Source organism: Temnothorax americanus, unplaced genomic scaffold, assembly GCF_048541705.1.
Source record: "Temnothorax americanus isolate GAGA-0224 unplaced genomic scaffold, ASM4854170v1 Scaffold51, whole genome shotgun sequence".
Lineage (NCBI taxonomy): Eukaryota > Metazoa > Arthropoda > Insecta > Hymenoptera > Formicidae > Temnothorax > Temnothorax americanus.
Window position 1 is genome coordinate 848,454 of NW_027509668.1, and position 12,372 is coordinate 860,825.

General features: G+C 43.1%; 2 protein-coding genes across 4 annotated transcripts in view; one reads left to right on the forward strand and one right to left on the reverse strand.

Moving 5' to 3' along the window:
* The window catches only part of LOC143904369 (uncharacterized), a 74,596-nt gene extending 71,007 nt beyond the window's left edge, over window positions 1–3,589 (reverse strand). The window contains exon 1 of the mRNA XM_077418997.1: window positions 3,500–3,589. Coding sequence (XP_077275123.1) covers window positions 3,500–3,575 — 76 coding nt within the window. The 5' untranslated portion in view covers window positions 3,576–3,589. The remainder of the gene's footprint in view (window positions 1–3,499) is intronic.
* Window positions 1–12,372, forward strand: part of LOC143904367 (kin of IRRE-like protein 1) — a 360,894-nt gene that overhangs the window by 214,640 nt on the left and 133,882 nt on the right. The window lies entirely within an intron of this gene.

A 12,372-nucleotide genomic window follows, 5' to 3' on the forward strand; every position in this document is an offset into this window, starting at 1 on the left:
GCGAAATATGATACTCCGACGGTGTTTCATTCCTGGAGATTTCATTGTACCAAATGACGACCGAGTGTGTGGTGGAATCTAACGGTACATACCACCGTGAAAGCATTCGGATGCAGGCCTGTCCGCGTTGCGCGCATCTCTTCCGTTCTCGACTTTAAAGATTCACGGCCCTTAAATCGACAAACGTGCTCTTTCCGTGCGCGAACACATGGGACGCATGAGAACACACGGGAACGTAACAAGAATGAAAATGTGTTGCCTGCAGCAAACCTTGAAACACGTTTTCCTCGTGTCGCGGCTTAAGTGCATGCAGCGTGCTGTAAAACGAATGCATGTTCCATTATCCTAAAACTTGTCGCGGATACCACCGGCGGGAATGGCAAATGACGAGAATACATCGCGCGTAAAAGCAATTATATTCTTAACAAACAATAGCAATAGTTAAGAAGAGAGTGTTCTAAACGGCATTAATAAACTACATTATAAGATTGGCATTTAACATTGCGACGTTAGACACAAGTTAGAGGCTAATTAATGGAAAATGGATACCCCGACACCAAGTTTTGTTTTAATAATGAATTAACAAATTATACTGGAACAAGTTACATACTGTTTGTGCTAAATTCGGAACAGCGCTGTCCAGTTTAGCGTCCCGGAATCAATACGTTTCAGGGTTAGCTGTGGGATACGCGCGTGCAGCGACGGCGCCTATCAGTCGACAGTGGTAAACCCGGCGTTCGGCCAGACTAGTGAATAGGGACGGAATCACGGACGATCGAGGAGTCAAGGCTCGGCTTATACTGGGAAGAATCGATCGTGCGTTTATCTCGCAGCCGTCTCCACGGCGGTTCTCGATGTCCTTTAGTTCAGGCTTAATGATGCCTGAACTGGGGCTTAATCGTGGATTAAGTACGATCGAGCGGCGTTTCAATGCGATTTAGAAGAAAAAAGGTCGGGCTGGGCATGCAAACGATCGCGTTATATCGCTCTTCTCTTCGTCTTCGTTCTTATACCTCCCTCCCCCTGCGCGCATTATAATTTAAATATAATACTGTCGTACATTATTGTGTTCAATATTTGTGATAATAATTTTTATGAATTGAAGACGTGACATAAAACAAGTGCAGAAATGTCGAAATATATTAACTTAGCAGCGGAGCGGTTTGCGGATTTTCTGGTAAAAAATAATCGAAACATATATTAAAAGATCTCATGCAATGGTGCTATCCAGATTTCCTCTTGCTAATTTTATATTACTTTCTTGTTCATGACTGGGTGAATGTAAATAAAGTCCAAGCAAATGACATTTCTGCCGCTTTTTGTTAATTAAACGTAATGTTGCTCCGTGGTCTCCGACGCCTCCGTTAATTATAATAAGCTTTACTGCACGGTTGACTGGTGCTGCGAGCGCGCGTATTGTGGTCGACAATAAATGTATATATAGAATTTATCAAACTTTGACGAGATCGAGTAACTCACTAGAAAAGCGGGCGCCGGAATTAATCAGCTGTTTTATATACATACACGAGTGTACTCTGCATGCCCCGCGAACGTACACAGAAAGTTCTGGTAATAATCGATAAGTGTTCATAATTGCGGGCTTATACACGCCCATAGATTATACGCGTTGTGCGCAGAAAGTTTGTTAAAATACACGCGATTCTTATTCTCACGAATCGTGTATGCTGTCTCGAATAAATTATTAACGTGAACGAAACGAAATATTCAATGACGGCGGAAAAACTCGTTGCCAAATTATATTTTTCTACAATACACGAACGTCATGCTTAAATCCTGATAAGAAAAGAGCTTTTGGCAAATAAGAATAAATATGAATAAAACTTTTCTTGAAATAAGTTGCACCGTGTTTGGTTGCATTATTTCATATTCGTTTATGTATATTATTCAAGTATTTTGAGCATTTCTTAGTTTATTTTGAAATGTGCCATATATTTCATCGCAATTTAAAATCACGTAGACAACGTACGAAATTTGATTCGAACGCATAATCTAATCTTAGCAGCAGAGACTGTTATGACATAACTCAATTTGAACATATATTCTATATGTTGCGTTAATGTACAAGCTTTGAGGCATTCTCCGAGTAAACCTATCACGCAAATTGTGCGAAATAGATATAAGATATAGATTTATCAATCTTTTAATTGAATATCCGGCAAAACCATTTTACATATACATGTAGCTAATTATTTCCCATTTGGTTTTTGGTCATTTTTAATATGTTGTTATGTTTCACAATTTCTTTCTTAAAGTAAATAAATATTATATATATATATATATATATATATATATATTTAAACATATGTATATATATTCAAATTTTATTACAATACATTTTCAATAAATGCTAATTTTCCCACACAAGCGAGTCGATAATTCCATCACGAGACAAATATTAATTGAACACGCATCGATATCGCAACTTGATACGGGTGTGAATAATCCCGATAGAATTATTACGAGTGAGGTTTCTTCAGCTGTATATTTAACGGATAATCATTTAATTACTTAAACAGATATTGCCGATGCAAACGAGATATTAATTGAATGTAACAGGATTAATGGGATTAATATGGGCACGCTTCGGCCGAGAGCGCGTAAATTCCGCGCGTAAATTCCACGATAATATCCGTCGCCCCAATTTCTTTAAAAGTTTCCAAGAGTATCGCGGCAAGCTCGTGGGACCGCACAGGTAGGTAGGAAAGGGCAACAGACATCAGAAGAACCACATTCCACGTTGCCTTTTTTTCGAAGAAATCGTGAAGTGTTTTAAGCAAGGCGCATAATTCCTCTCTACGTATATTCACGGTAACTTCCGATTCTCTACCACCGGGCCCGGCCCGGCGCCATGGCTCTTAATATTGGATTTTTGTGCCGTCTAAACATGAACACTTGAGCGTACTTTTCCTTATATAGAGAGTAGGAGTGCGCGTGCACCTGTACTCGCGTATAACACTCACATACATACACGCACACGGCCGAATGAGGGGTATCGCATACACGGAAAAAGGTATTCACCGTATAAGATCATGCAAGGCGGACCATGAAACGCGCTGCGCCCTGCCACTACGCTGGGCCGTGTCCCCCACTTTTTTCCGTCGTGCGCCCATGCAACGTCTTTCCTCGTACTAAGCACGGTATTTTTCCGTGCATTGCACCGGCTTTCGCGTTGCGAACGTAGCACGTCGTATCTTGCAGCGCTGCGCAAAGTACGAAAGCCGGTGCGATGCACGGAAAAATATCGTGCTTAGTACGAGGAAAGACGTTGCTGCGCGGCAGCGTGTTTTGACATGGGCGCACGACGGAAAAGAGTGGGGGACACGGCCCAGCGTAGTGGCAGGGCGCAGCGCGTTTCATGGTCCGCCTTGCATGATCTCATACGGTAAATACCTTTTTCCGTGTACGCAAACACTAAAAGCCGTCGCGCCCCCAATGTTCTCTATCATCGTCGCTTTATTCAAACTGCTTGCTTACTCACCTTGCTGCGCTCGCGAAAGTATTATTCGCATAAATCCGTCGTTACCAGTCGAAAGACTCGGAAGCTGATAATCCATGTAAACTTGACAGGTCCTGTAACATCAACCGGTATATATCCATTTTAAAATATCGTTTGTAAAGATCTATAAGGAAATATGACGTATGTATAATAATACATTTTTAATAATACTTTTATAAACAATAACGTACAAAAATTTCTACTTTAAGGTCCAACAGTGAAGCGTGCGGGAACAAGTGTTAACGTAAAAGTTTCCGTAATGTTTCACGAAGAGTGAGTTTATTTATCGGTCACTGTTGTTTCCGCTCAACTTCACCATCTTCGGGGAGTTTAACCCGCGAAATCGAATTTTATATTTTACGCTAGTTTCTTGGGGAAACCATCTCGCTTCCGTTTCTTATTTTCGCATCAGGGAGCTGTTACTGTGTCGCGATACCGCAATCCGCTTTTCCGTCTCGTGCTGCTATTCATGGAGACGACTTCTTGAATGAAAAAGAACAAGATTGCGCGCCTTGCGGAAACGGTATTCCTCGCCTCCCTCATTTCGGCGAATCGCCTGCGCCGTACAGTTAATTAATTATCTCGCGTTTTAATCTACCGTGGCGGCCGGCGGCCGTGTGAAAGTTTTATCTTGGCTCCGTTATCGCACGGTCATTCATTAGACTCATCGGTATTTACGCGGTCAAATACGCCGGGCGGTAGAGTTGTTTGCAAAACGCTATAACGCCGCTCCAATGATTTTAATATATTTATCCGTTAAACATGCGCGCCGATGTGCACGTTTGTTTACAGGTGCGTCAGCGAATTTGCGGAAAATGCCGATACCATCGATTTCCAGCTGAAAACTTCTCGGGTCTATATAGCATTTAATTGGTATTAATAAGTCATTGGAATTCGTGCCGCGCTCGTCGTTCCCCCGATTCGAGCCTACCCTGGTATCGCGTTTCTTTCCGATTCCGATCGATCGATCGATCGGATCGAGGTGATTCGCGTCGGTGGCACATCACGCGGAATTACACGGACGCGACGTCAGTCTGGTAGAAAATCCCGAGACGCATCCGCCCGCGCCGGTCTTGCATGAACAACGGATAGTAACGAGGGACGCGCGTACGTGAGGGAGGATGGGCCGGAGGAGGGAAGGAAAAAAAAGAGATCAGTGCGGCGCAACGAAGGGAAAAGGATAGGATTGCGGCACGGACGAGCGAGTATCGAGCGATCGTTTCGGCGAGACGCGCACGTACCAGGCCGAAATCCCTGATTTACCGCTCGAGAGGACCGCCGTTTACTATTCCCCGGCCGCTTGCAGCCACGGCGACGCTAATTCGTGTGCGTGTGCGTGCGTGTATTAATACGAGCGGGACGTGCGCACAGTATTATACACTTATGCGCGCGTGACGATTTTTTTCCTCCTGTATAGCCGCGGAGAATCCAAACGCGCGCGCGCCCATATTAGCCGTGTCATCCGCATGGTGCCTTGCATATGGCACGTGTACACACCCTCACAATCGTGTATCTAAGCGAATTTGTCTCTTTCTTTATCCGTCGCATTTAGCCGAATGTTTACACGTATTTGTACCCTGCCTAACTATCCGCCACATCTCTTCTCTCCCTCTCGTGCATACGTGCATTTAGTCAGGTTTGTCGATAGTCACGCGCACGAGAGGAAGAGCAGCGGCCGCGGCGTAGTTGCGGGGGAGGAAGAGAAAGGGACACCGAGACACATCCCTGTGAAGGTGCTCCCGCATGTGCATGTGCGCACGTAATATCATTTACACTCAGCGAAATCTACGAACGGCGCGAGACCGCGGGCTTGCCGAGCACCGCGCGCTTGTTTATCACGTTAATATATCGTCCCAGAGATTAATCGGTTACTTTTTAGTTTCCCGAGTCCCGATCATCGCGCGGTAATTTCGTAAATGGCAATCTCGTTAAAACTTTGCGATAACGCGAGACCCAGCGCCGATCCCGCGGGGCGAAAAATTTGATGGCGCGTGGATTAGTCGAGCGTCTTTAACTGTTAAAATACCAACCGTATAGCACACGTTCGCGCTTAAATATAGGCGAATATGAAGGATCGTACGAGAGCGCAACAAACTGCATCTTTTTGTTCTTTCGCGCCGTCATAAGAGCATAAATAAATAGCTAACGTGAGCAGCACGTAACATTGCGCACGCACGAGCGGCACGATCACAATATAATGCAACATCCTCCTCAACAGCATCTCCTTCTTTATATTTATTGCCAGAGTGCGCGCGAAGAAAAATCCTCGCGCTCAGTTTTCATTGCCACCCTCCGTGCGGCACTGTACGGGCTGTTTGCCATGGACTCCTTAAATTTTGCAGAGCATCCCGCCCGCCGTACTCGCGAACGGGCAGACGGACAGATCCGAGCTGCTTCCTTCCTCTTTCACCCTATATCTCCAAACCCTCCCCCGTCCTTATCCTTCCTTCCCGACGGAAGGAAGGCGGATTCAAAGCCGAGGCGTTGTCACCGCTTTTCCACGGCGTAACGGCCCATCCTTCTTCCCTCTTACGTTCTTCCGACACACACACACACACACTCCACGTTCATTCCTCTTGTGACTCTCGCCTTCTCTCGCACTATTCCTCCTTCGCCTTTCTCTTCCCAGTCTGAAGATCAGCTCGAGTGGCTCGGCGTTTTGCGTGTTCCGGCAATTATTCCTCGGCAGTCGTTAATCTCCACCCTACCCATCTCCACTCTACCGGCACCTACGACCCCTGTCGCGTAAATACGCACGCATTTCGGCAATCTCGTTGTCTCACGTGAGAGCACTCGAGGCGCTTTTTTTCCCCTCGCCTCGGTGACTTGTTCTGAATAAAACCGCGTGCACATCAGTAAGCAATTAGCGATGAATAGTAAATTGTAAACACCGAAACAGGAAGGTTTATTTACCACTGCACCGTGCAAAATAGGTTTTTTTAACTTATTAGTGATGAACAAAATAGAGCAAAAGCATTGCAACTACTTTGTTATGCTTTTTTAATAGAAGACGAAATATATACATATTATATTCCTTATACCGTCATCATTAGCTTAATCGAATAAGTAATAACAAATGTAAGTACATAATTTTAAGAAAAGTCTTAACAAGTTTCGTATAATTCATTTATATTCTTTTAGACAAAAATATTTAATTCTTCTTATCAACTCCTTACATGACGTTCCAATATTTGTATTCGGTGCGTCTAACAAATTTTAGAATGCAATTTGCGTCTGTCCTATTCATGGATATGAAATGGAGGAGAAAGATAACCGAGAATAGTAGAATAATAGAAGATGTCTTCTGCGACTTTCGTCCCGTGATTACTCCAAGCTCCAGAGTCACCGGAGTAAAGTGACCGTAAAATTCAGCTGGATCTCACGGCTCCAAAAATTTAAGAGCCTACATTCCTATAATTTGAGGTCTTAAGCCGGCATTTAAGTTGCACGTGCCGCGAGGCCACCCCAGAACGCCCAACATTATTACCGAGCTTAAAGCTCGCGTGCCTTGTAATTTGTAATCTTGAGCAGTGGAAAGTATATAATACGGCAATTGCCAGCTCGTTCGAACGAGCCCTTATGGCGGCACGAATCTTTCTTTTTTTCTTCTTCCCGGCTCTTTGATCGTAAAATATCAGACTGGGCTCAGATTGGATCGTAGCTCTCAGAGGATAACGTGCGCGTCGGCCATGTCTCGTGAACCCTTAAAGTGCCCGTTGTCATCTTGAGAGGTGCTTTGCAAGAGAAATGCTATTGGATATTTATAGAGGTACTTTAATTCTATCTGATTACGGATTTCAACTCAATGTTACCAAGGGCGAATCGATTTTTTTTCTTTTGCTGTGCCGATCACTTGTATTTGGCATTTCAATTTTATTTTCAATCTCATGTATAATTGAAATAAGACGGATATTTAATTTATACAAATTTTTTTCTTTGAAGAGCACATTCGCGATGTAATTTTAAAATATTAAATTTAAAGTTGATTTGCGAGTTGAGATTCGCGTATTTAATTTTACTTTTTATTATTAAAAATAAAAGATATGATTGACAGTTTACGAATTTAATTTCGAAAGAAGCAATTTTGGACAAATTTATATGAGTTACACGTCATAAAATTTTCGGAAAGACTTGTATAATTTTCCGAAAATTGAACGTCGGATCTTCGCTTGGAAAGTCGCAAAATAGTTCGATAAAAAGTGAATATCGCGGTAATAATAAACTCATAATCTTTTTAAGACGAATCATTATGGGTGTGATCGAATAATGTTTCTCTTCGTCCGTTCCATATAATCAATTGTTTTTTTTTTGTTAGTCGACAAGAGAAAACACGTGTCACTGTGCGAGATACATTATTTCGCGTCTCTTTAAAGATCATCCTTCCGTTTTCCCGGATCTATCCATGACAGCTAAGAGGACCGATTCGATTTTGCCATGACAGCGATCGTTTTTCGGGCCCTGCCCGTTTGGGATTCCGCTTTGCACGCGTAGCACGTAACTTCTCTTTCCTTCGACCGTCCTCGCCTTTCCCTCCTCGGCCATTCTGTACATTTTTCGTATCGTATTCGCGTTTCACGTATCGCACGGGCAACGAAATTTCGTGTCCTGTTTTAAATCTGGTTACAGTGATGTATTGTCCGTCTAGCAACGGTTCTTCTTGGAAAATGATTAAACGGAACAAGCTCGTAGCGCATGAAAAGCCATGCGATGCTTAAAAGCTCATGCAGTGGGAAAACCCATGTATCGATATTACAACGCAATATGTAACGTAGATATAATATAGGACATATCGTAGAGCGGCGTGATTTATTAAAATTGCACGCGCGCGCGCGCGCGCAAGTTCTATCTCCCTATATCATTAACTTGTTAAAAATTGTACAACTTATTTAACAAAATGTGATTTTTGGAATAAATATTTCTCATTTAAACTCACTTTATTTCCAATTTCTATAATCGTTTAATTATATTAAACGTTTAATAATTTTAGTATATTAAACTGTGATCTATATAAACTATAATAAAACCAGTAGCAATTTAATTAAAACGATTATCTATATTATATTTAATCTTTTAATGAATCAAACTCGTAAAGCGTGGGACATTAAGACTATTTCGATTTTTCGCAAATCAATTTTTTTCAACGAGAGAACTATTAATTAAAAGGTCAGTTAAAGCTTTGAAAAGCGAGTGAAGCTCACGTTTTTCATAATTTGCAGATAGTCGTTAATGCCACGCGAGATCGAGCGGCTTCTCCCTTCTTGAATGCCTTTTTGAAAGCCTTCGGTATCAATAATTCGGAGCTTGATAGTCCTCCTTTCAGAAACGCCGCCTTCTTCAAGATTCCCCGAGAGCGTCGCTTTTCAGCCCAGAATCTCGAGCTCCACGGGGCTCCGTGCCGCTTTAAGTCTCGCCCACCGTAAAAAGACGCGAACGTCGCGTATCGAGAGGATCCTCTGATTACACATGGAGATTCCTCGAGTTGTGAGTAGCGTGCGCGTGGAAAGCGGGAGCCGCCGCGCGCCGAATTCTCACCGCACGAAGAACGCATGCGGAAAAGAATGTTTCGTCGAATATATAAGTATACAGAATCTCGCCGATCTCGTGTACGGGATATCACGGACGTAAAAGGAAAAATCTGTTTATTTTTCCCTTTTTTAAAAACAACCGTTGATATGCAGATGTCAATTTTCAGCTAGTGTTTGATCGAATGTTGATTCAAAGTCTCGCGAGAAAATCAACGGTTGCGCCACGATTAATAATGTCATAGTAGAATTTCGAGGACGGCGCAGCAGAACGGCGAGTTTGTTTGCTCTATCGTAGTGATAGAGTCAACGATTTTCCCTCCGTTCTTTACGATCAAGAGATTGATGTCTTTCGAGCTGGTATTAAGCGAGAGGAGTGCCTCTTGTAACTTTTGACGTTCGAATTTGCACCCTTTGATTTTGGACGCGAACTGTACACGGCGTTCGCCCGTGCGCATCGTTCGGAACAAGAAAAAAGGACCGAGAAGCCTAACGCGCGAGGCCCGGAAAGATTAAATTTTACGGTCCGCGGAAGCGAAACGTAATCGCGCGAGTTTCGTGCCGCACCGCGCCGCGCCGCGCCGCGTCGCGTTGCATCGCAAAACGCACAGCATCATCTGTCATGGTGATTCTGGCATCGAGGGACGAAAACGAGGGGAAAGGGCAGCCTCGTTTGTCGTGCGCGCGCGCGCGCGCGTACACACCCTTTAATTACAAATTAACGGCTTTAATCAGGAAACTTGCCAGCTAGAGCAGCCTCGTATTTTCGCGTCAACCAACGACGTGTCTGCCCCTACCTCAGTCCTCCTCTCCCCTACTGCAACAGTATTATCATCGCCAATGCAGCACAGGCGCGACGTATACGGGACCACATCGTTCATCGCCACCTTATTGGCCGAACTTGCCAACTAATTTTATTAAAACCCCCTCGCCCCATCGCATCAGCAGTGTATCCCGGCGGCTCGCTCGTTCGATCCCATAATTTTCACGTAAGAAAACCTCACCGGCGATCACCGCGGATAATTATATCTTTTTCAATATTATTCTTGCAAATTGACGACCGTTGACGGTCGTTACCGCGGGATACCGTGGAAAAATAAAACGCTGCCGCACGCGCGCGCACAACAAACGAAAAGTTCGGGGCAAAGTGCATGTCGGTGCGCGAGTGGCCGCTCGATATCTATTTAGTCTTCCGTTACTGTGTAACACGCCCGGCGGGCACACGGAATAACGCGGTAAATTACGGTATTTGGGACGTTTATGGCGCGGCCGCGCTGTGTGTTTCACCGGTAACGATCGGTCCGCCCTAAAATATTCCACCGCGTATATTTTCGCAGTATCTTTTTTAGACGCGCGCACACAAGTCTCCGCTGTAAATTATCTCGAGAGCCTTAAAGGGACAAGAAAGCGACCTATTGAAAAGATTTAGACCGAGATTTATACGTTCAAGCGCATCGATCGGGAATGCTTGTTATCGCGATGAAATTTATGAAAAACAATATAACGTACCGCAAATGATATTACGCGAAGCAGCACGCAGATCTTCATTTAATTTACGTCATCGCACTGCGGATTCTTGGCGCGTCTCGTTTAATTACGGGGCCTTCGTAGATTTAATATTTAATCGATAGTCGATACCATATCTATACATCGAAACCTATATACGCTGGAATTCTCCGCATGACAACATAAAGAGTAACGTTACGCGCGACGTGGTACTACTGCTACTAGTTTCCGCGATTTATACGATTGTGAGAAACACACTTCTCTAGTAAAGAGCGGGTCATTAATGCTTCTCCTCTTTCCTTTTTTCGTCCGCCCTCCGTGAGCACGAGCATGGGTGATATTCTCGCGCGTGCGTTTCTCACCCAGCGTCTCCCGTCTCAGCCGTTATTTGCCGCTCGCTTAATACTCGCCTCTCTCGCGAGCTCGTCCGGGAACGCATAAATCGCGGGTGACTTTGATGTCACGTTAACAGTTACGTTGTATCTATTCTTTCTTCTGATATGCGCTCGTATATTTTCTCGCAAAAGCCATCTCGAATGTGCCTCCCCTCGAGGGCACCTTCTCGAGCTCTTTTCACGACGCACGGAGATTGCGTTCCATCAATTCACGCGTATATATATATATATATATATATATATATATATATATATATATATATACTTGTAACTCGTAACACGCTGCATTCTATATATAAGCGCGTTATTAAGAATGACACGGCTGGCTGACTAGAGTCGCCCGTTACTACTTACTCGGCAACCTGCCAAGTCGTAGATTCGTAGGTCGCGTAGATTCGTTAAGGGATATCGTTATTCTTCGAGGATTTATGGAAGAAAAATCGAATACTACGATCTTACGAATGTCCCGACATGAATTTTATACCTCGCTACCTAAGTAAGCTTGAAAAAAAGCTCGGATAATACGGTCCGTTGACCGGCTCCTTAATAAATAATGCTCTGCAAACGTTGCACGCGATTGCACATTTAGGATGACCATTAATCTTATCGGATCTCGGTCGTTAATATTTTACGTTCGGCAAATATAGGAGGACGGAATCGCTTTTACGCTCATGCTAATAAATTATACGCAAGATTTTTGGAATGATTTAGTTTAGTTTGGCATTATGGATACAGTTTTACATTTGTTTGCGCAGTATTATTAGCATCATAGTTTCTTTTTTTAGCCGCCAATATTCTCATAATTGTAATAAGGGTTTGAAAAAAGAGATATTAAAAAGCTAAGTCAACCAACTTTGGTATTTATATTGGCAGTACGACGAATCTCGTGAAAGTATAATTTGTACGGTGAGCTTTTTCCGTCCTCGCTACATACATCTCTATCCCGTTAAAAAAAAAAAACTTTGAAAAACGATGAAGGAATTTTTCCCGGAATGTAGCGATCGTGTAATTGAAACGATAGATACAGAGTGCAGCTGTAAAAGAGTTTAGGTGTTACTACACGCTACTCGTGGGGATCTCGCGTGTGTAACACGGGTGAACGAATGAGGTTACAGACGCCAGTGATGCTCAACGTTTTTGGTCCGCTGTTTTTAACATTTTAACTCTAATCTAAAGATAATCGCAATATGAAACATTCCAATTAATCCATAGTAGCTTACACGGTTTAATGAGCCCAGATTAAGAATGTTGAGATCATTAAATATTGTACAACTTATTTTTCAATAAATTTGATTTATATGTGTATGTGAAATGTGAATGTCAAAAATCCTTAAAAGTACTTATTAATTTCATATCTGAGATTTTAGAAAGTCTCAGAAAACACACACACACACACACACACAGATTCGTAAAAATATTAAATATATTTAAT